At 41.8% G+C, this 24,648-nt stretch overlaps 1 protein-coding gene across 3 annotated transcripts; it reads right to left on the minus strand.

Moving 5' to 3' along the window:
- Window positions 1-519: 519 nt before the first annotated feature.
- Window positions 520-11,152, minus strand: ENPP5 (ectonucleotide pyrophosphatase/phosphodiesterase family member 5). 3 transcript variants are annotated; one of them, XM_004739769.3, is made up of 4 exons: window positions 11,048-11,152; window positions 7,924-8,787; window positions 6,065-6,241; window positions 520-2,942 (listed from the first exon to the last, which is right to left on the minus strand). In XM_004739769.3, exons 2-4 carry the CDS (start codon window positions 8,750-8,752, stop codon window positions 2,515-2,517), a joined length of 1,434 nt encoding a protein of 477 aa, XP_004739826.1. In that variant the 5' UTR covers window positions 8,753-8,787; window positions 11,048-11,152; the 3' UTR covers window positions 520-2,514. The 3 variants fall into 3 exon arrangements, with proteins under 3 accessions (XP_004739826.1, XP_004739827.1, XP_004739825.1); XM_004739770.3 differs by having other exon boundaries at window positions 520-2,939; window positions 10,905-11,102; XM_004739768.3 differs by having other exon boundaries at window positions 10,905-11,101.
- Window positions 11,153-24,648: the final 13,496 nt, after the last annotated feature.

Here is a 24,648-nt window from a genome sequence, read left to right on the forward strand (position 1 = left end):
TAATGAACCAACTCGAAGAGCTAGTACCCCCATCAGATTTTCTAGAGATAATAGGTTCTTGCAAGAAACCAACATTAATAGGATCCTAGTTTTACCTGAAGAGGTCAGAGAGCATTTTGAAAGCAGGTTTAAATTTCAATGTCAGGTGGCAAAGGGAGAAGAAATTGCAAAATGTACAGTGAAGACAAATCTTATCAATTAATAGATGGTACAAAATAGTTGATGAGTGATGTTCAGCAAAAATGGTGGCGAGGGAGGGAGGTATGGAGTACCTTCCTCTGGCCTTAAAATAATTCTCACTTACAATTAGTAAGATCAGCTAGCATAAATTTTATTTCTATGTGCAATTTCTGTTCAGTGCATACAAAGCTTGAGGGTGCAGACACGCAGATAAAACAAAAAAGCTCTCAAGGTATGATGAAATTTCCCAGTGAAGTTTAAAATTTTACTTTCCTTCAGGCAAATTCTCCTGCATTTTACAGGAAACTGAGTACGTGTAAATAAAAGAAACCGCAATAATCCAATATCCAGATCATAATTTTAATGGTTTCATCAATGGTATAGCATGTGCTTTCCTCTTACCACCGAGGCAGTTCTAAAGTGAATTTAATGCAACAGATTTTAAATGTACAGACAGAATTTGAACAGTAATGCGTTTAAAAAGACCAATTTCATCTTTCGGTCATTACACTGGCATCTCAATAATGTGGGTAAAGTTCATGGCTATGCAGCAAGCCAACAGGAGTGGCCACCAAGGATTCTCAAATGTCTCATTCAGAGTTCAGACTTCTTGAGTTTGCCATCTACCATCTAACTTCTCAGCTTTTTAATGTCAGAGCAGGTCCACGAATTCCATTCTGTTTGATTAACAGGCTTTGTAATGAAATGAGATTTGAGTGCTAACCTTCTTTATGGTATCATTTAAAAAATAACCCATTCACTTTATTTTAGGGAGCACTTAAATTCAACTATATTTTTGAAGGTAAAACTACTTTTGTTCTTTACATCTGCTTTATCTTTCTTTCTAGAATACCTACACTATTTTATCTAATCATTAGCCAGCGGTTGCATTAAACAACACAAAATCACAATATCATCTATTGGCCACCTGTCTATATAAACTTTTATTTTTTTCAAAGAAAGCAGTTCTTTCCAAGCTTTTCTCTTTCCTCTAAGAAACGACAAGTAAACCCTAGGTCCTCCCAGCCTGACTCCTTCAGAAATCTAAAGCACAGATTTGATGATTGAAATGAGAAGAGCTGAGCGGCCAAGCAGATGTCCATGAACCTGATTTCAGCTTTGATCCCCGAGCACCCAGGGCTCGATCATGAACCGAGGCTATGATCTCCACTCTCCTTGTTTCAATACCTGTCCCTGCTACGAGCTATTTCACTGCTTTCTGCCACAAGGGACCCTTCAGTGTTGCTCTGGGGAAGGCGGATACATCTCAGACAAGGTCCCACCTAACTTTCCTTCCCTGGCTCCACACAGTCCCACTGGAGGACCGCGTGGTCTGTTTTACCCAACACAGTTGGCGACTATGGATCCGCAAATGCTCAAGGCTTCGAGGAGCTTCTGCTCTCTTACTACTTGTTACCAGAAAGAAAACAAACACTGTTGTATCTTATGTGATTTTTTAATGTGATTCATAGTGATTTAGCTTTCAAAGAAGCAAGTAAGCACAGAACAAGAAGAAAAGCTTATTGCTGGGATGATCACCGATGGCTTCTGTTCACAGCGGGCCAGGGCCAGACTACACAGGAAGGACACGGGTATCATGGTGTCTTTGTTATTAAAGAATCAGAGCAAAAGGACTCCTCAGAAAATAGCCATCATGAATTTCATGATAGAAATGGGATGTTTAGGAGTCTGTCAGTACTTGAACCTTTTTTTTTTTTTAAAGAAAATAAAATGAAAACCCATGTCTTTTAGAAAGAAATATGAGAAGGAATGCCCACAGATGCACCCCGCTGTTGGGAATGCATCTCTCCAAAATTCGATGTACAAAGGTTATCATGTTTAATTTTCAACAGTTTTGACTTTTTTTTTTTGCACTCCTGAGTTTAAGGAGACAGATTCTGGCATTTTTCAGGAATTATAAGACATTTCATTCTGTGTGACCACCAAATAACAAGTAGTTTGTAATGTGGGCAGAAAACAATTTGTGTATTTCAACCAAATTACAAGACATAATCAGCAATAAAGTGCATTTCATATAAAAGTACCCATGAGGAGAGTAATTTAAAGTGTAATACATAAGGTACTTTAAACAGTGCAAAGCCATTAAATATATACATTATAGGTGCCATGTCCAAATACAGCAGGATTTTATCTACCCTAAGCCAGAGAGAATAACAGAATCATGTCTCCCACTTTAATCCTTTGTAGGTATGTGTCTGTGCCTATCTATGTACATAACTGCCTAATGATCTGTGCAAATGTCTGAAACTGGTTTCCTAGAATCTGAAACCCTTAAACACTGAAGTAAGTACACATCTCCACTTCGAAGTAGCATTAGGCTTGTAATAATGGCTGAGCGATTTCAGCCTGCACATCTGGTAAGGCAGGTATCTGACTGCGAATTAAATGTTTAATGAAAATCACAAAGAATACAATCACCAAAATGCTGCCGAGAGACACCCCTAAGAAATAAGCATAGGACTCCTCGCTCTCATCGTCTCCAGGCTTGACGCTACCGTGGAGAAGTGTGGGACCCGGCGTGGGAGGAAGCGCTCCTGGGCTTGTTGAACGGAGCAGATCCTGGACGTTCCTGAAGGATCCGTTGTGAGACATGCCCGTGATGTTAAGCAGATGGCAGAGCAGTGGGTACAGGTCTGTGGAGCTCATGGCTTCCTGCGTGAAATTCTTTCTGAAGGCAGGACCATGGGCTAAAAATACCGGATGCATGTCTGCTAATGCATTATCGTAACCATGGTTGCCTACTGGAAAGAGAACATGGATGAGTAAGTTAGCCCCCACTCCCAGGGCACGACAACGAGAATCACGGTTGTATCGTCCAATTCTGAACTTAAGTGCAAAGTTTAACTTGTTCATATTTTAAAAGAAAAGAATCTTTTATGATTAATCTCTACTGTGGTCAACATCACCGTCCACTTTAGAAAATGAAAAGTCACACTGATGACAAATCTTTCTCGCAGGCAGAAGCAACCTGAAACAGTAGAGGAGGAGAGGTAAAGAGCAAAACCGAACCCAAGTCAGGGGAAAATGAAAGCATTTTTTTTTCTTTTTTTCTTTTTTTCTGGTGGCCGGTAAACTAATATTCGGTAAGTACTTTTTAGGTAACCTACTTTGTTCCAATTATGTTCTAAAGAAAGGGATAAAGCGGCTCTCAGTCATTAAGAGAGTAAATTCACCATTACCAATTACCAGTTGTGGGGAAGACAAAAGACACCACAAAAATCAAACCCCTAGCGACAGCTACAACCCGCTGCGGAAAACTTAATGTCAGGACCTTTATGGGTAAAACCTTGATAGAGGTGGTTCAGATCAAAATACAATTTAGCACTGTGAGCTTGTGTGGCTACAAAGAAAGTAAAAAGCCTTAGAAGTCTTCTGATTTATCAGGATATGTAAACACTGAAGCATGACAACTCCTGTATAATAAACACTGCATTTTATGTTGTTGTTATTATTTTTTAAGTAGACTCCACGCCCAGCGTGGAGCCCAATGCAGGGCTCAAACTCACAACCCTGAGATCAAGACCTGAGCTGAGATCAAAAGCTGGACACTTACTGAGCCACCCAGGGGCCCTACAGGAAACCTATTTTGAGAAGCACTGCTTTTGGACATTAGGACTTCATTCTCTTGTGGAACTCGGGTTGAGAAGGAATATGCTGGCCATCACGTAATTATTTGTTGAAGAAATAATTATTTCATATATTTATTTGTTGAATAAATAACCACATTGAACATAACATAAACAGGAGTGTTATTAAGACGTTCTAGCAAAAACAGGCATAACCAATCTGTTGCGTAAGTGCAGTTCACCACACCAAAATTTCAAGAGAGCCCCTCAGACTCACATTACTTATAAAGGACAAATCTCCTCAGAGGCAGTTCTTTTTTGAGCAACCCCGCTACCACAAGAGCTATCTGCACAGTACATGAGAATCTGAACATGTAAAGTCAGCAATTATTCTCTGGGCCAAAGAATTTTTTTTTTAATTATTTCTAAGATTTTATTTATTTGGGGGGGCGTGGGTGGCTCAGTCAATTAAGCGACTGCCTTCAGCTCAGGTCATGATCCGGGAGTCCTGGGATAAAGTTCTGCATCGGGCTCCCAGCTCCATGGGGCGTCTGCTTCTCCCACTTCTTCCTCTGACCTTCTCCCCTCTCATGCTCACTCTCACTCCCTCTCTCAAATAAATAAATATTAAAAAAAAAAAAAGATTTTATTTGAGAGAGAGAGCGCGCATGCGTGCCACACAAGTGGGTTAGGTGCAGAGAGGGAGGGAGAAGCAGACTCCCCACTGAGCAGGGAGTCCGATGTGGGGCTTGACCCCAGGACCCTGGGATCATGACTGAGCAGAAGGCAGACGCTTAACTGACTGAGCCACCCAGGTGCCCTGAAAGAAATTATTTTTAAAGGCTTTCTTAAAACAGATCTCCTGGTGTGAGTAAGTATCAGCTTACAGATCATCATCCATGTGTAAAACCTTTAAGAACGAGACACCAGGCACCTGTATACACCTGCCACTGTGATTCTTATATGTACTACAATTGCCACCGTCAGGCAACTGCTTTTCCTTTGGTCAACAAATATGATAGGAACCCAATTCTACCTCAAGGGACATCTTTGTACATCTCAGGTAGATCAAGGACCAAGCCTGAAGAAAGCATTCCTGTGTAGTTTTGATACAATGTGGTTCCTTCATTATCCAAGTAACAGAGGAGAAACAACTCCCTGGGAACTGATCAGTGGCCATGTTAATATCTATGTCCACCAGGAAAGCAGTAAGTCAGCAAGGTAGTTCACTGGAGGGAAGTTCTAAGGGCTGAGAAGCCTCCTCCAGATGGCAAGGGATTAGGAACAGTCCCTAGGCCGCAGCTGGAGGGACAGAAGGTGGTGTTGCCAGAGCCCAAAGGCTAGGGCTGCCCGGTAGGAGACGAAGCTGTAGGAAGAGCTGTCCAGAGGGAGCTGGGACCACAGAGGAAATGGAAGTCACCGTCACAGACACCACCTAAGATGGAGGATGAGTGGGACAAATATCCTGGCTTCTTCCCAACTCCCAACTCCTGCCTCCCAAACTCCTGTGGGTGTCTTCTATTATTTTGGCCACATATAACCAGAAACAGGTTGGCAAAGGAGCCTGGGAAATTAGTCGTTAGAAGTCAATCAGCAGCAGGACAAAGCAGAGCAGGGAGAGGGAAGGGAGTTGAGCAAATATGCACATGAGGGGCCCATTACAGAGCAGTAAAAGCCTGTGGACGGCTTTTCCATTTGACTAACTTGCTAGAAGCTATATAAGAGAAAAATTACATGTTAAGGATGGCAGAAAGCCCCTTCTTTTGCATGTCTGAATTTCAAATGGGACGTCCATTATATTAAAAATTCAGTGGAAATAGCTCCAAAACTCTATCACTAGGGGTTAGAAAAATACATTTTTATAAATAAATGGTCCTCCAGGCCATACGCACTTCTTTTCAGAATAGTTTAGAAAACAAAGTTGGCCTGTATTTGGTAGAGCCAGAAGGGCAAAGAAAACTAGAAAGCTAACAACAGCAAATAAAAACAGAGATTACGTGCTTATGAAATTAGAACTTGAAACAGATGCAGAAAAAAACATTCGATCTGTAAATTTCCAATTAGGTTTTTCTCAAGAACATGATGGCTATAATTAGCTGTCCGGGTCACTCTGCATACCTTTGGTCTGATGACTTCCAGCGAAATGCATGTTTAGGGGCAAGTCCCAAGGATCTTTGCTTTGCTATTCATGTAGGACTCGGTTAGTTATCTGATTAATAAATACTGCTCTATTACGCACAGTCTCCACTCCAACAAACAGTGACGCAGAATGGGAAGAAATGGTGTAATATACTCACACAGGAAGTTATCGGACTTATTCTGCAGAATATACCACCCGTCGTCAGCCACGGCTATGATGGGTTGAATTCGACGGTTGTACTTGTAATGCCATCTTTCTGGAAGTTCTTCTCTTTTGTAAACAGTAAGATTAGGATGAGCATGAGCTAGGGCTTCATAGACTTCATCAAATTTACCTCAAAGAGGAAGGATACGGAGAGGGACTCAGAACCAGGCACTCACTGTTAACGATTAAAGAAACCACCCTGGCAACATTTATTCCTCGCCAACAACACCCCGGGAGGTAAACCACCACTGTGCAGAACACAAGGAAATACAGCCAGATACTTGAAGACTCTTATCCCTTGAGCAAAGAATCTTGAGGGGCAAACAGAAATGACCCATCTTCTGCTGTACGTAAATTCACTTAACAGAACTGAGAGGACATAGAACCAGAAATCTCGAATGTAAAAAGACTTAACTACACACTTCCTCTCCCCGCAGCTGTTGACACTGAGGAATATGTCTACACAAACAAAAACAAAGAGCTAAGTGCTGATAGTTAAGCACACCAAGGAGAGAGAATCTCTGAGAGGAGGGCGAGGCAGCCCTTGGGGGGAAATCGGAGGAGGAGAGGGACCAGGAGAGACTGTGGACTCAGAAACAAACTGAGGGGTTTTTTTTGGGGGGGGTGGGGGTTGGGTGAGCCTGGTGGTGGGTATTAAGGAGAGCACGTACTGCATGGAGCACTGGCTGTGGAGGATAAGCAATGAATCTTGGGACACTGAAAAAAACAAAATAAAATTAAAAAAAAAAAAAAAAAAAAAAGATAGGAAGGGCAGCCTGGAGGTGAAACACAGCTTGTGAAACAGGAAAATTCTTTAACCCCTGGAGGCGTGGCAAAAGCACTCCCTGGAACTTCAAATGCAGTGTCTTTAATCCTTTTCTTGTTTTTTAAATCCTTTATTGGGGGCTCCTCCCTGCCTCCCAACACCCCCAACACAGGACACATCCCAATTTTATAAGGAAAACTGAAGAGTTAATGTGATTTCCACAAACAACAAAAGACTTGTTATTTTATACTGAATTTGTTAAAAGGTTCATGTGCAAGTGCACACCTATATTTTAACATTCGCTGTTTCATATGATCCTCTTGATTCCCTTGAGAGGTATGTAAGGCTCGTATGTAAGGTATTCAGCTTTCCAAAATCTGTCCTCTCACTGGATATCTAGAGTTAATCTAGATGGTGATAAAAAGGAAGTCAGAAGTCTGAGTCTCCCTCTGCACATCCTTCGTGATCTGGTGAGGTTAAACTTGAACTAGTTCACTTGTCTTTAAAACAGCAGTAACACTTAGGTGACAAGGTTGGTAGAGGCTTTGAGAAAAGGTTTGTAAGAAGTTCAATGTATTGTTATGACTTCCTCATTTATAGACAGGGAAAAGAAATCTTCAGCTTGACCACTGCTTTCTCCTTCCTATACAGAACTGTCTCCCTATTAAGCAGGTCCTACAAAAGGATCCACAGAAGGCTAAATTTAGGGCTTCCATAAAATCACTGTAATTGCATGTGAATTCTATGTCTCTTTCCATCTCAATTTTCCTCAGAAAGGAGGCTGTAGCTTTCATCATATTTGGTGGTTCCAAGATGGTTCAATCCATCTACCGTAAACACAGAGAGAACATCAATTTCAAATTCTTGGGAAAAGTGAAAAATTACAGACTGAGAAAAGAGATTTTGTCTTTTCAGAGACTAAGGATTAAGCCCTAGAAAACTACCATGACACAGGCAAGCCTATGAAGACAGAAACAAAAATACCCCCCTCAGCTACACTGGGCACATCCAGCTCCAGCCCCAGATCACCACTCGGTCAGACTTACCTTCTTTTGGCAAGATGGCCGCTACTGGAGATTGGTCAATCAGGACATAGTGGTCTTTATCCAGATACTCATCAAGTTCTATGATCCTTTCCTCAGAACACTGGGTCATTCCATGATCACTTGTGATGATTAGGTTCAGAACGTTCCACAACTTGGCCTTTTTCAGCATTTGTATGAGATATCCCAACTTGTTGTCGATATCCGAAATGACAGGCCCCATGAGCGGACTCTCGGGTCCCACATTGTGGCCCATATCATCGGGGTCTTCCCAATAAAGAAGACCGAGATTTATGGGCTCTTTTGACGTAAACCACTCGATAATTTTGGCAACTCTATCTTCAAATGACACAGACTCATTGTAAGGCATATAATGAGTAGGAAAGCTATTGTGTATTTTTACGTCGGTTCCAGGCCACATGGCTGCACCACTAGAATGTCCCGCCCTCTGATTTGTGATCCATATTGGCGTTGCTTCTTCCCAAAACTCAGAATCATAAATAGTCATGTTATCCAAGGAGAAAGACTTATTCAGAATAGGATCAAACATGTCATTTGCAACAATCCCATGATTCTCTGCAAAGAGGCCAGTTACCAAAGTATAATGGTTAGGGTAGGTCTTTGTAATAAAAATATTAGTAACTTGCTTCACATGAACACCATACTTCATAACATAATGAAAATGGGGTGTTGGAACTCTATATAAGTAATCCCAACGGAATCCATCAAATGAAACCAGTAGAACCTTTTGCTGGTCTGGTTGGAGAGAAAATGTAACGGACAGTATTAACGCAGCAAGTATGAAGGACACCCAGAGGAGTTTGGAAGTCATTTTCAAAGTATTTGATCAGCTCAGTGTAAGATAATCTGTATAGAAAACATATAGAAGTTAGTAACAATTTTTTTTTTTTTGGTATACCTTACCCAAAACTGACAGTAACAGTACTTAGTAATAGCAGTTATGTCATAAATCACAGCCTGGAAAATTATGTTGTTCCACCTTAAGTAAGAGACCTGGGGCTTCCTGCATAATAAAGCTAAGAAATTCAGTTGCATTTTAGAAACTGCTACTTTCGAAGAATTTATCAAAACATTTCTCAAAGTAATTATTTAAGTAACCCCCCCAAATATCATTTTAAAATGTTATAATTTACTTTTGAGAAAACCAAAAACTTTTCAGAAACTTTTGCAGGGGACCCAGACTTCTGACTTTCGGCCTGTAAAGTTTATGTAATCTAATTAATATCTGTGAAAGTATTTATCATTATGGTTAGACCAACTACAGGAACCTAGAAACAAGCAAGTACCATCAGCAAATCCAATAAAAATGCTTAAAAAAAAACACGTCTATTTTTCAAAGCCAAAGTCTTATATTTAGGGATGTTACTCGAGAAATGAGAAAAAAGATGAACTTGGTTTTTTGAAGTGACATAAAATTTGTGATACTCAAATATGCTTGTGTAGTGTAATTTGCATTCATTTATTTCATAATTAAAGCATAGCCTTTGTTATTCTAAAACAGTTTCTGTTGAACAGAAACATAATTCTGAAATCTGGTGTTGACTTTCTGTGAGCTGAAATTCATCAATATTTAATCTTTGTGATATGTGTGTAAAAAGCACTTGCCAGGATTAAAGACTCCCTTTGGATCAAGGTTGTTGGTCAGTTGTTCTATTTTTTTTTTTTTAATCTGCTTATATGTCTAAAAAGTTTTTATTCTATTCAAGAAAGCTAACAAAAGGCAGTATGGATAAACAACACATATGTAAATTTTGTGAACTCTAATTGGGCTTGCAAATTAAGCAAGGATTTTTGGTTCTTTATTCTTGTCCATTCTTGCGTGAAGGTATTTGTAAGTCCACCAAAACCTGGATCTATCCACACTCTTGTGCCAAGAAATCTCCTGAATTCAGCCTTTGATGCCTTGTTAACTTGAATATGCTGAAGATATTTTAAACCTCAAAAACAGATCCTGTCTTGTCTTGCTGGCTATATTAGAGGTATAGGTAAGTAAAAACAGCTTGGCATGCTTGCTTTGCTTTCAGATACACTAATTTTTAACCATGATTGCACTGTACCTAGAACATTACTTAAACTGAAACTGCAGTAGGTATCGGTCTCCAGACAATGGTTCAAAAATTTAAATTTAAAAACTATTTCTCAAATGGCAATAATGTTTCTAATTCTGGAAGGAACATTTAAAAACCAGTTCCAATAATGAACTCCAACTGTATTTACTAACATAAATAGCTGAGGATGCTGTTTCCTCCCCCTTTTCCCCCTTCACCTTCCTCACACAAGCTGTTAAGAAACAAATATAATTTAAGGCTAAAAAAAAAAAAAAATCAACTACACGAAATGCCTGATTTTCCTCTAAGTAAATGAATTCAGCAACTATGGTAAGCAGGAAAGAACTGCTTTCCTGGACAGAAGAAAATAAATGCTGTGTTGTCTACAGCTTAGGAATGTTTGGTAAGAAAACTCAACATTATCACATCGATGACATAAAGCAATAAACAAAGAGGTGGGGGTGGGGATGAAAGAAATAGCAGATTTCGTTCTTTTCCATGCACAAACTGCTGCACAGTGCAGTGGAATCCCTAGTTCTCGGTCCAGATTTCACCCGGCTGCTTTCCAGGTTCTCCTCCCCTCTAATCCTTCCCCCACAGGCTGCCTTGCAAATAGAGGGAAGGGGCGCCAACAAACGCGGAGAACAAAGTGGAGGAGTCGGTGGGTTTAGAGGGACTCGGCGTCGAGAGAAAGAAGTAGTGCCCTATCTTCCCCGCTGGGATTCCAACCTAGTCACTGGGAAGGGTCAGGGCGTTGAATACTTTAGCCATTCGCTGACCTCCCGCCCACCGAGGCCGGCAGGTGCCCCCACGTGAGCTGTGCGCGCGTGCAAGGAAAGAGGGGCTGGTCTGAGGGGACCACAGGAGCCGTGTGGGTTCCCGGGAGGCAAGCAGCCCACTCCCCTGGACTCTTACCCTTGCAGTGATCCGGACGGCCCGCATGGGGTTGGGACAAGAGGATGGTGAGTCAGGGTCTGGGGGAGGCTCACGGAGACCCGGGGGCAATAGCGGGGAGGTGGCGGAAGCGAGAATTGCCCCTTGAACTTGCAGCCGCTCACCTGCACGCAGCCTCGGCGCAGAGCACCTGACCAGCACCTCCTCCTGGCCGCAAGTCCCGCCTCTTGCCTCCTATTGGCTACGGTAGGATGGTGCCCTCCGCTGGGCCTGCCAAACCAAAGCCGGGCTCTAGGAGTCGCTGCACCGCCTGCCAATCAGCGGGCCCGGGGGCGGGGGGGTGGCTGGCACTGCCTGCGTCTGGAGGGTGGAGGGGGCGCAGCCTGCGGGAGCGGAGGGTCGCGGGGAGGTCGCGGGGGTCGTGGAGGCAGACACCCAGGCTGTATCCTCGCTGAGGTCTCCTCTTTGCCTGGTCACACACTGTCCTGCGGTGTGGCATTTTCTTGCCGGTTGCTTGTGTTGTCGTCAGTGATGTAGGAAGATTAGAAAGAGCTACCCCCAGTGGTTTGTCAACCCTCAACTGTTTCGGTTAACAGTACTTTCTTATCTCTCAAGGTTTGTTGGTTACTCTGTTTTTTCTTATCAAAAATTGGCTCCATACCCTGGGTTTTGCTCTGAGGAACACTCCCAGAAAGTCGATGGGACAATGACATTTTAACTCTTTATTAGCTGGTGTGACCTGCTTTACCTTAGAAAAGTCTGATTTAGGAGGGTTTAATTCAGTCCGATCTGCAGCCGCGGTGTTGCAGGTTTTTGCAGTATGAGGTCTCTGTGGTAGCTGAAACTGCTCGAAATCAACCAAGCCAGGTTCAGGAGTAGGTTAATTTGCACGGGGGGTGTGTAGAGGCTCACCAGCTACTCTGATGGTTTCATCTAGACTCCAGAATCTGCTTCTAGCTTTGTTTCTAAATATGCAGTCAGGCTACAAGCATTAGGTCTCATTTCTCTCTCAGGAAGTCTTCTGGTTTGTTAGAGGTTCTGTTTGTGTGTGGGCAAGTACATGGTTTGTCAGTTTGATCTCAAGGATACCATACATTGTAACAATGACCTTGAGCTCCCTGGAAGGATTTCTTCATCTACAGGGTGCCCAGGCCTAATTCCTACCGCCCTGCAATGGAAAATAATCTATGCTTGGCTGTTACAAGTTAAGTTTCAACATCTAGTTAGCCCATAAAACAGAGCAAACCAGTGGCTTGGGATCCTCTCTGGACCTCCTGCTCCCTAGCTCCCTGTCTAGAGTACTGGAACTGTAATATGAATAGAGATCCTTGCTGATATTTAAACAAGGCAAACATTTTGGCCATGGTTTTTTCTCTTTCTCTCAACTTCTTGTGAAAGGACAGCCCCTACCCAATTGCTCCCTTCTGATTGCACCATACCCTCCCCAAGGGCATCTGGGCACTCTTCCGTGGCCTTTTATTTGTAGTTACTTGAGTTTATGGTTCTCCACATGTGCGTTGGGGATTAGAGTGGCTGGTTTCTGTTTAGCCAGACCCAGCGACAGTGAAGTTGTACAGATTGTTCCAAGTTCCTTAAGCTCTGTCCTTTGAAGTTGCCCAAGCTTGGAACGGGGTGGTCCAATATTATAAGTCCTTGTCTCCCCTCACTGCCCCCCACCAGCCCTGCATTGCTCCAGATGCTCAAAGAACAGTGCATGCTGACTAGCAAGCAGGAGGAGTGAAAAACCAGACTTTTATCTGGGTCACTGAACAATTTTGGACTCAATTTAGGTGATGACACTTGGCCTTACCCTACAAACTTGGTATGAAATGGGTGAATGTGCTCACCAGCTACCCTAGAGACATAGGCTTGGTACAGCTGTTCCTCCACAGCACATGATACGGAAAATGACTCAGGAGAGGCTCAGCGAGAGCCAGAGACTCCTCCCAGATCTTCATATAACGACATGTGGTGTTAGACTGGAGCTTGTTGTATAGCTCATGCAATCATGGGAAACAAAATCAGGCTCTTTCATAGTATAAATAGAGGAATGATTGTTAAAAAAAAATAAAAATAAAGGAACTCCTGCTTACATCTATCTGTACCATGTCTCCTGCCCTGTTGTCTCATCTCCTGTCCTGTTGTAACAACCACTCAGCACATCACGGTGGCATAAGCTGCAACCTGTTACTGACTACTGACTCTTATTAACGGACTGTTCCTTTATTTTCTGTTATTGAGTTCATATAATCACCATCGAGCTAGTAATATGTTTCTGAATAATGGAGTACAAGAAGAATCAACTTCTTTCATGAATTTTGGAGTGGGAAGGGGGGGTCCCTTTGCATGCCTAAAGAAGTCTGATAGGGATTTGAGGGCTGGATTATTTTCTTCCTCAGGAGCTGGAAGAGGCTTGTGCGAAAACTGAAATGTGACATGTACTTTATGAAATAGCCAAGACTGGCTTTGCCACAGAAGCTGTGTTTTCAAAAAACTAGTCTCTGTCCTGTGGCAGGGGAAATGAACATACTATTTTGCAATCAGAAAAAAAAAAGCCTGTAAGGTTGCAGTATGGGTTATACCACAAAAACTACCAAACAAAAACAAAGTCTATCTCATGATCTTTTAGAGAACAGTCTGCAAAATGTGGGTCTCCATATTCAATAGCCATAGGTTAGAAACAATTGGGACTCTTGTTCTCGACTGACCTTGATTCTTGATTAAGAAAATAGGTCTTCACTAATTTGGATTTACTAACAGAAGGTCAGCTTGATGAGTACAAAGTTACATTATAGATTATTCAAGATTTAGTCCAAGTGGTTTATAGTTGTTAGTAATTTAGGCTGCTAATGATATATTTGTACCTCTTAAAACTATTTTTCACACACATGATTGTTATATTTTTAACCTCAGAGAGCTTTATATAAGCCAAATATAACCTTCTAAAAGTTCTTTGTACTCTTGTGCTTCATAAATTGTGTTTATAGGGTATCATTTTTGTAGGGCTATTGGGACAAAGTATGACAGGCCAGGTGGTTGACAGTAATAGAACTTTATTCTCTCTTTAGACTCTTTTGGAGACTAGAAGTCTGTCATCAAGTTGTTGGCAGGGCCACACTCCCCCCAGGCTCCAGGAATCCTTCTCTGTCTCTTCTAGCTTCTGGTGGTTTCTGATGTTCCTCGGCTTGTTGCAGCTGTCTCCATGGCCACAGGGTGGCCTCCTCTGTGGGTCTCTGTGTCTTCAGATGGCCTCTTATAATGACACTAGCCATTGGAATTCAGACCCACTTTAATCCAGGAGGAACTCATCTAAACAAATCTAATTGCATCTGCAAAGATCCTATTTCCCGCCTGGGTGGCTCAGTTGGTTAAGCGACTGCCTTCGGCTCCGGTCATAATCCTGGAGTCCTGGGATGGAGTCCCACATCAGGATCCCTGCTCAGCAGAAGTCTGCTTCTCCCGCTGACCTCCCTCCTCTCATCTCTCTCTCTTTCACTGTCTCTCTCTACCTCTCAAATAAATAAATGAAATATTAAAAAAAAAATCCTATTTCCCAATAAGGTCACTTTCTGAGGTTTGAGGTGAACGCAGTTTGGGGAAACATTCAACCCAGTACAACATAGCTAGCAGAATGTTAATTTTTTTTTTCAGAATGTTTTATTTTATTTTTTTTTTTAAAGATTTTATTTATTTATTTGAGAGAGAGACAGTGAGAGAGAACATGAGCGAGGAGAAGGTCAGAGGGAGAAGCAGACTCCCCATGGAGCTGGGAGCCCGATGTGGGACTCGATCCCGGGACTCCAGGATCATGACCTGAGCCGAAGGCAGTCGTCCAACCAACTGAGCCACCCAGGCGCCCCAGAATGTTTTATTTTATAGCTCAGGATAGATCCAAAGTTCATGAGTAATTATGAAAATGGCTCAGATCAGAGACACTGACAACATCTAGTACTGACAAGGATTTAGAGGAGCTGCATCTCTCCTGTGTTGCTGGCAGAAATGATATGGCCTCTTTAGACAATGGTTTGGAAGTGTCTTATAAAGTTAAATATTCATGTGTCATGTGAGCAGGAATACCACTCAGAGATAGTTAGACAAGACAAATGAAGAAGATGACCTCTCAAAACTTATAAGCACATTTTAATAGCAGCTTTATTCATAATCGTTATAAACTAGACACAGGGGCGCCTGGGTGGCTCAGTCGTTGGGCATCTGCCTTTGGCTCAGGTCGAGATCCCCGGGTCCTGGGATCAAGCCCCGGATCAGGCTCCCTGCTCAATGGGAAGCCTGCTTCTCCCTCTCTGACTCCCCCTGCTTGTGTTCCCTCTCCCACTGTATCTATCAAATAAATAAATAAATAAAATCTTAAACAAATAAAAATAAAAAAATAATAAAAACTAGAAACCCAAATGTCCCTCACCTGTGCGTAGATAAACAAATTGTGGTCTATCCATGAGGGGAATACTATTCATCAATAAGAAGGAATGAATTAGTGATACCAACAATTATGTGGATGAGTCTCCAAAGCATTTTGTTAAGTGAAAGAAGCCAAATGAAAATTGGTTATTTCCTATTTGATTCCATTTCTATGACCTTCTAGAAAAGGCAAAAACAATAAGGACAGAAATCAGGTTGGTGGAGGGCATTGGCTACAGAAGGATATAAGAGAATTTTCAGATGTGAAGGAATTTTGACCGTGACAGTGGCTACCTGATGGTCTAAGTTTGTCTAAATTCAGAGAATGATACACTGGAAAATATTTCATTCTAAAATTATACTTCAAGAAACAATAGCGGCAAACAAATAAGGCCTAATCTGTGATCACCTGCCCAGATGTTCACGATGCAGGCCTAGTGTTGTTTGATTCTTCTGGGTCACTTTTGGTGTGTCCCAGGGCCTATTAGCTCAGTCTGTGAGAGAGCAGACCTGGCAGGTGTAGGAATCCCAAGGCTTGGCTGGTTTTCATGTTCTTTCACCTTCCGGAGTGACGTCTGGAAATCACTCAGCAAAGAATGATTATTTTCTAGGCTAGGAGTGAATGTCGTCTATTGAATAACTCCCATCAGTCGTGGAGGTGGTCATGCAGGCAGAGGGATACTTAGCTTTTGGTCCCTGGTTGGAGGCCTATTTTGAAAGACATACTCTCAGTACAAAACTGCACATATGTTTGTGGGCCAGGGGAGGGGGGTGTTGAGCGCCCTTATTCCCAACCTCGCCCTCCATTCTTTGTGAAGAACACAGCGGGAGGAAGCCTCAGAGCACTTAGGATAACCTCATTGTTTACTTGGAAAAGTTGCTCATGGGTGTTATAATTCTGCCAATTTACTGTGAGTGCAGGAGGACCTAAAATATATTGTCCTCCCCCCAGATCAAATAGACATTTCTTTCCACTCTAGGTGTTATTACACTTAAAATGTATATGTAGACACCTTTATACCATTATATTGCAAATTAAATGTTATACATTTTACTAAATGTTACACTTTTTTTTTTTTAAGATTTTATTTATTTATTTGAGAGAAAGAGTGAGAGAGACAGCAGAGCACCATCGGGAGGAACAAAGGGAGAGGAAGAAGCAGACGCCTCCCTGAGCAGAGAAGCCAATGCGGGACTCGATCCCAGGACCCTGGGATCATGACCTGAGCCAAAGGCAGACACTTAATCAATTGAGCCACCCAGGCGCCCCAAGTATTACACTTTACTAAGAGGCAAAGCTGGTAGCAATTGTTTCATAGCTTAATGGCTTTTTTTTGGAGTGCAGGGTGAGGAAAATCAGGGGAGGCTTCTCCCTGCCCCTTTCCTACATATCTCCCATGTCATAACAGGAAATTCATCTCTTTGTCTTAATGGCTTTTTTCCCAGGAACCATGTCAGATCCACTCTATTAGCCATTTACTTACACATGTGTGTGACTAATAAGTCTCTCTGAATCACTCAATTTTGTTGTAGAGAAAGTCCTAGAGGAATGGATCAATAGGTTGGGCATTTTCTTTTGAGAGATGAGTAAAGAGACCAGCACCTAGAGGAAGGTGAAAACAGAAAAAGAAAGTAAGAGGAGCCGAACCAAGCCGATACCTCTCATAACTTGCTTAAGGCAAGCTCTGCCTTTTGACCGTCATCAAGCAGCAGACCACGGAAAGGTATAAAGTCACAGGTAACGAAGAGAACACTTGGCTTCTGGACGTGCTTCAAGTTTTTCCTTCACTTTTTGGAATAGCCATTTATCTAGAAAACGCATAGGAAATGTTGAAATTCATCAGAAAATTCAACTTCTCATGAATTTCCTCATATAAAATCCTTGCTACTCTTCAAGTCACTTTCATCTTTATTCATTTATACCCGTTGTCACCTGTTGTCTGATTTCATGAAGGACTCCATCCCCACCTCAGCTGGGTATGAGCCACCTGCTGGCCTCATTCTTTCTCTGCTCTCTAATGGGGACCCTGTTTCATGGGAGGGTCCTTCCAGTATGAATGGAGTTTTGCTGACTGACTCGTCTATTCTCGTTTAGAACAAAAGACATACGCGTGTTTGGATTCACTGGTCAGAGTGAGCTCTGCTGCTCAAGATCCTGGGGCACAGTAAACTTGCTGACCATCTACATAAAGATTTAACCTACTATTTTCTAAATAACAGCTTTATTAGGCTATAATCTACATAATATAAAATTCATCCATTTAAAGTATAAAATTCAGTGTTAACCACCATATACGTTCTCCTTGACCTGCTTTAACCAAGTGATGTCACTAAGAACGATCATTCCACAGAATTAACCAAATGTTCCTTCACAGGACATATATAGAGTAATGAGACCCTTTTACCTTTCTATAGTGCGCGATGGTTTTTGATGTATGTTTTGAACACCTTTGCCAATGTTGTGGCCACTCCCTATGTTCAGAGGGAATGAGTGACTTAATCAAAGCTGCATATTTAAGCATTTGAATACAGGGCAAAGTATAATAATTTCTACCAGAGAAGAACAAACAGAAGTGATACAGAAATACATAGGACTGAGAAATTAGCTCTAACTGAAGAAGACATTGGGATTTCATGGTATAGACATGGAGAGGCTGGTATTCAAGTCACGTCTTGCAAGGTGAGCAGGATTTCAACATAAGAGATAGAACAGAGAAGCCTGTAAGCAAAATCACGAGGTGAGAAAGTCCAAGGTATATTCAGGGGTAGTGAATAGAGACCTCCATACTGAAAGGCCTTGGAAACTGAACTAGGAGTTTGGAGTTGTCCTTGTGAACAGTGAGGGGCCAGTGAAAGTTTCTGTGGAAGGGCACGTCGTGACCAAAGCATTGAATATCAAGTTTGAATCACCCGTGGTGCTGGCCCAGTGACCCAGCATACTGACATTGAACTAATGTCAATGTTCAATTGACATTGAAATGAACATTGCTTTTTTAATGAATGCATTTGGCAGGAATTGCCAGTTCTCATGCTGTAGATCAGGCCATTCTTTGGACTCTTATACTGAAAAATGTAAAGTACTTTGGCTTTTCATTGAGTACACATTGAGAATCGATAGCTTTCTTGTCTTGCTTTTTCTTGATGACATCTATTGGCCTATTCCTGGTGTATTGTGTGGCACAGGCTGTCATGTCTTGTTTCCAGTACCACCCCAGTTTTAGGACAGGGACCTGGAAGCCTTGGGAGTCAGAAGAAATAGGCATGTCCTCACAGATGGGTGTATACTTTCTAGTCGTTTGTGGAAGTGACTTCATTATCATGCTGTAAGTTTGTTTGCACATTTTTATTAATCATAAAGTCAATAGAAAAGGACATGGTATATGAGGCAAGGACAAAAGTAGGAGGGGCATTATAAAAGTTGCCAGAATGAAATGAAATGAAAGCCTCATTAAAAAAGAAAAAGAAAAAAAAGCAAAGTCCACTAGGCAGCTGTAGGTAGGACTAGGAGGAATGTAGTAGAGATGGGAATAGTGGGACAGTTGTAAAGCTGGACTAATGGTCACCTGCACGGAAGGGCAAGCAGGCATGAGAAGAGGTGAATAACAATATTACTAAAATATAATAACAATATCCATTATTCAGTGGGAACCAGAGACCAGGCACTGTGTCAAGCAATACTATAGCCTTGTGAAAGGTAAATGAGCCTTTTCCCACGTCAGCTCAAGAAAAGGGATCTTGGGAATGCTGAGTAACTCATTTAAGGTCAGGCAACTAGTAAGTGGAACCAGGCAATTAATTCAACTCAATGAGCCCTCAAAGGGTGGACACGAGAGAGATGTTCTGGGGACAGACATGGTCTTCAGACTGACAAGACCTTGGCTCTGCAGGATCTAAGCTCATGTGCTTACTGACAAGGAGTCTGTGGTCTTCACATCAGAGTTGGGGATTCTGGATTTCCTTCTCAGCCTGGAGGTCTTCCATGGTACGAATCTACAGGAAGTACAGCCAGTGGAGGAGTGCCAGGGCCCAGGCCTGTGTCTGTGGAAGGAGGATTTGGTATTTTGCAGGCCAGTTGAATAACTCATTTCCACTATTAGATGATACAGTGACAGGGAGCTCTCACAATCTCTTCTTCAACAGCCAGCACACAGACAATGTGTAAGAGAGTAAGCAAATGGGACTGGAGAGGTAGCCCAGAGAGGTGCCATCTTCAGAACTAAAAAGACATTGGGCTAAGGATAGTCACTTTATTGAAATGAAAGGTAGAGTAAGAGTTTGAAAACCTTGGCCTCCAATCGGAGGGGATTCAGCCCACCAAGATGTATCCAGCCACAGTGGAACATCAGTACCAGAGACCAATGCTAAACCCACACATGAGGAGAACAACAGCAGTTCGTCCTTACCAGACTTTCTCTCTATGCTAGTTATGAATCAGTATCTCCACTGAAAGGCATCCAAATATCTAATTTATCCACATGGTACCCTGCAACATTTCCTCAGATGAGGGACCAATTTTACCACAAAGAGGTACAGCAGGGGTCAGAAGACTCACTGGTTTTACCATATATCCCATCAGCCAGAAGTGACTGGCCCAGCTGAACAGCCCAGTGGCCTCTCAGAGAACACACCATGAGGGTTAGAGTTTAGTCCTCTGTTTTGGTGTCTATGGACTAAAACAATGGCAGTATATGGTTGGGGTCATAGGTCTGGGAACCAAGGTGTGGAAGTAGGAGTGGTCCCTATACCTTTGATCCCAGTGACCCATTTGTGGAATTTGTTCTTCCCATTTTCATGACTTCAGGCTCTGCTAGGTTAAAGATCTCAGTTCCCAGGAGGGCATACGCCTAGACTAACGGAAAAATTGAGGGTTCTACTAAATTTGAAGCTATGTCACTACCTGGCCACTTTGGGCTTCTTATAACAGTGGATCAGAAAGGAGTTACATTAATGGGGGAATAAGTGACCCTGATTATCTTGAGGGGAGAGATTTGATACCATATAATAGGGACAGGGTGAAGTATACTTAGCTCCTCAATTTTCTAACTATTTAATCTTTCTTCTTACTAAGAGATTTCCTTCATGTCTGATTTTCTAGTTGACTAATTCTTCTTTAGCTGCATCTATTCTGTTCTTTATCCCATTTTTTTGTGTAAGTTTTTCAGCTGTTATACTTTAATATTTCCATTTTTAATAATTTATTATTTTTATATTGCTAATATATTGTTTCCTTTCTTTAAGAATATTTATCTTCTTTACATAACATCCCTGATTCCTATCTTCAATATTTTTGACTCAGATGGAAACTCTTGAAGATTTCTGTCCCTTTTTGAGTTTGAAACAATTGTATTCCTTAGATACATGATAATTTTGGATTTCAAATTTAAGTTTCTCTGTATGCTCATAAGGAGGGAAGGAGCTGAAGGCCAGGCTCTAACCTAATCTAAATCAATCTTGATGTGTTTAAGGATGGGAGAGAATCTGAGCCTGAAGACAGATGCTTTCTCCTATAAACTATACTTCAAGGTTCTCAAATTTCTATTTACAGATCTTTCTGCCATCCAGAATTAATGTTTGTGCATGATATAAAATAAAGATTCAAGTTGGGTTTTTTTTTTTTTTTTCATGTGGATAGCCACTTGTTCCAGTACCATTTGTTGAAAAGTATTCCCTTTGCCTTTGACGTTCTTTGGTTTCTTTGTCAAAAACAATTTACCAATTACATACCTATTTCCAGACAGTCTATTCTGACCCATTGATCTTTCTGTCTACCCTTATGTCAATACTACACTGACTTGGTTACCAGAGCTTTATAATAAATCTTGAGGTAGAAAGTAGGAGTTCTCCAACATGGTTTTTTTTTTTTTTTTTTTCAATTACCGTTTTGGCTCTTCTAGTTCTTTTGCTTTTCATATAAAGCTTAAGAGCTGCTTATCTATTTCTACAGAAACGCTGGCCTAGATTGTAATTAAGATTACATCAAATCTATGGGTAAGTTGGAGAGAAAATTTAACTTCACAATATTAAGTATTCCAACCTATGAAGGTAGTAAATACCCCTAAGTTTCAAAATGAGCAAACTGAGGTTTAGAGATCCTAAGTGACTTGCCAGAGTTATAAAACTAAAGCAGCAAAAACTCTTTCATCTATTTACACCTAACTGACTCACCCAACTGCCCTACATTCTTACTTCCTTCTGCAAATCATACTGACTGCTACGCCATGGCTACCGCATGCCCTGTAAACCTTGTTGGCTACTGTTTCTGTCCAACATTTCTGCTTGGGCTAGGCAATCTGTAGGTTCATCAGAAGTCTGCTCTGTTTTTTGCAGTATCCGTTTTTGCCAGTAGTCCTTGTTGTCATAATTAAATAATTGAAGGAAAAATATAAATTCTGACCTAGTAAGTCTTTTTTTTTTTTTTTAAGTAAGTTTATTTTTAAAGAATTTATCCCGTTAGGGTCACCTGGGTGTCTCAGTTCGGTAAGCAATCAACTCTTGATTTCGGCTCAGTTCATGATCTCAGGGCCTTGGATCCAGGCCTGTGTTGGGCTCCATGCCCAGTGGGGAGTCTGCTTGAGATTCTGTCTTTCCTTCTCTCTTGGCCCCTCTCCCTGCTCACTCTCACATGCTCTCTGTCTCTCAAATAAATAAATAAAAAATATATTTTTAAGATTTTATTTATTTATTTGACAGAGATCACAAGCAGGCAGAGAGGCAGGCAGAGAGAGAGGAGGAAGCAGGCTCCGTGCTGAGCAGAGAGCCCGATGCAGGGTTCGATCCCAAGACCCTGAGATCATGACCTGAGTGAGCTGAAGGCAGAGGCTTAACCCTCTGGGCCACACAGGTGCCTCTAAAATATTTTTTTAAAAAAGACTTTATCCTGTCAGAGATGGGGACAAGGATTTTGGCATGATGATATTCACCAAAGTCTTAGTACTAATACTCCCCAATGAGAAAGGATCTAAGTATTTCACAAAAATAAATGATTAAGAGCATTTTGATATTTTCATATGATGGCTACTATTCAGTCATTAAAAGCATATTTTTGAAAAATATTTAGTAATAAGGGAAAATTCTTCTGACAAAAGAGAAGAGTAGTTTAGAAAATTTTCTATACAGAAGGATCCTGATAGTTACAGTATTTATATTGCCTGTTTCCCAACTACCCTTTGCTGAACTTTCTGTGATCTTTGTTGTTAACTGGGGGCCTAGTTCCACGTGGTTCTCTGTGTGAGGCAATCATGTGGCAAAGCTGACACGGTGACACTGCCTTCTCACTCCCCCAACCCCAGTGGCTTTATTACCAGACAATTCCATTTCCCCACTGTCCTCCCCACCAGCAGTGCTCTCCAGGACACATCTCTTTGTGTCCTGCACCAGCCCGGTAGGGGGTGGGGGGGGTGCATTTCAAACTAGGAGCTCCTAGAAAAGTCAGTGAGGACAAACAGGACAAACTGTCAAAATCTGAAGCAAAGCCAGTCCTTTTGGGAATTGCCTTGATTTGCATATGTAATTCCTTCTCTGGTAGAGGGACTAACAAAATACAGTTTTCTCTCTTGCTCAGAACAGTTCAGTCCTGGAGGCTCAAGTTGCCTCCAAAAGTTCTGTCAGAGCTCTGACCCCAGATTCTGCCCTTGATGTGCTCATCTCTCTCCCTCTCTGTGCTGCTAAGTTCTCTGTCAGGAGCAATTTTGCTGTCTCCCATGATGAGGGGCATGTCATGACATTTAATTTCCTCTATGGGATCTTAGCATTATCGGGTAGAACATCCAGTGATGTGTTTTGTACCCCAGAGCTGACCATATATAAATTTTTATGAATGACATTAGATGAATCCCCTGGCCCTCTAGATGAATAGTTGGGTCGCTCTGCTAGAGCACTGTTTATGCCCACATGATGAGTTCTTTTCCTCTATACAAAACTGGGCAGAAAACAAAATAAACAGGACCAACCTTACTTCAGGATTGTCATATCTTCTATTCATTCGTCCATAATTTTCCTGAGAAATTTTGAGATGTGGCTCCTTAGACTCACTATCTAATGCTGGTCACACTGGAGTTAGAGAGGAGAGGGGTGCACACCTGGAGGTTGGTAGACATGAAATCAGGAGATCAGTGATGCTCACACACTCATGCTTGAAAAGAGATGAGTTAGCCCATGGCTCAGTAAAATATAGGAAACCCTATGGGTATTACCGGACAAGGAGAAGCTAGAGACTGGCAAAGATGAGCGTGCGTATTTGAATTGAACATGATGTGCGGGAAAGTGGATTGGTACTACACTTTTCCTGTAGCTCTTGCACTGGTTGTGAATATGGCTGTTCTAAATAAATAAATAAATAAATAAACAAACAAAATAATAATAATACACCTGCAGCATATGCTCATGGAGGGGCTCTGCAGAATCCCCAAGGTGACCTGGATGTGGTCCCCTGCCAACATTCCATCCTTGTCCCTCCATACTAATAGTACAAAATCCCCCTGGGAGAAGCTACTCAGCCATTTACTAACAGCAGAGAGTCTATATTAGACATTTACTTCACTTCCTTAAGTCACTTCCGCCTGTTAATTTCTCTGCTTCTCAGTGACTTGGCTCCCATTATGATTCCCCATTTTAAACTTGAGGAACTTGGCCCAGAGATACTAAACAACTTGCCCAGTTCACACAGCTGGAATTTGACCCTTGGAAGTCTGGTTCTAAAGAAAACCGTTTTTGGTTTTTTTTTTTTAGATTTTATTTATTTATTTGACAGAGAGAAATCACAAGTAGACAGAGAGGCAGGCAGAGAGAGAGAGAGAGAGGGAAGCAGGCTCCCTGCTGAGCAGAGAGCCTGATGCGGGACTTGATCCCAGGACCCCGAGATCATGACCTGAGCTGAAGGCAGCGGCTTAACCCACTGAGCCACCCAGGCGCCCCAAGAAAACCGTTTTGACTCTATCCTGCCTCTAGTACATCCTGGGATACTAATAGAACAAAGGCAATTTTTAAAGTAACTCATTAGCTTACATTTTTAAGCTACCACTTTGGCATTTCCCTTAAGTCTATTTAGAGTTGACATTTTTCCTTCTTTTCTTCCTCCTTCCTTCCCTCCCTCCCACTCCCTTCCCTTCCCTTCCATTTCTCCTTTCCTTTCTTTTCTTGAAATGATTCGTTCTCAACCTATCAATAACATGGGGATGAATTTAGGAATCTCGTGGCTTCACTGGTACATGTTTAACTGAGACATTACTTAGGGCAAACAACTGAACATACAAAAGAAAAAGATATACCTTCTGTTGTCGTGCCATGCAATCTAGTGAAAAGAAAAATTGGGGAAAAAATAACCCCACCTCTTTCTATAACATGGCTCCCA

The sequence above is a fragment of the Mustela putorius genome, unplaced genomic scaffold (genome assembly GCF_011764305.1).
Source record: "Mustela putorius furo isolate JIRA1106 unplaced genomic scaffold, ASM1176430v1.1 tig00003983_pilon_pilon_pilon, whole genome shotgun sequence".
Taxonomy (NCBI): domain Eukaryota; kingdom Metazoa; phylum Chordata; class Mammalia; order Carnivora; family Mustelidae; genus Mustela; species Mustela putorius.

Coding starts and splice junctions, on each gene's coding strand:
- ENPP5 (XM_004739769.3), bottom strand. CDS start 8,752: ATGACTTCCAAACTCCTCTGGGTGTCCTTCATACTTGCTGCGTTAATA. Junction 6,242..7,923: donor GGCCATCTTGCCAAAAGAAG/GTAAGTCTGACC, acceptor TTCCTCTTTGAG/GTAAATTTGATGAAGTCTAT. Junction 2,943..6,064: donor TAAGTCCGATAACTTCCTGT/GTGAGTATATTA, acceptor TTCTCTTTCCAG/TAGGCAACCATGGTTACGAT.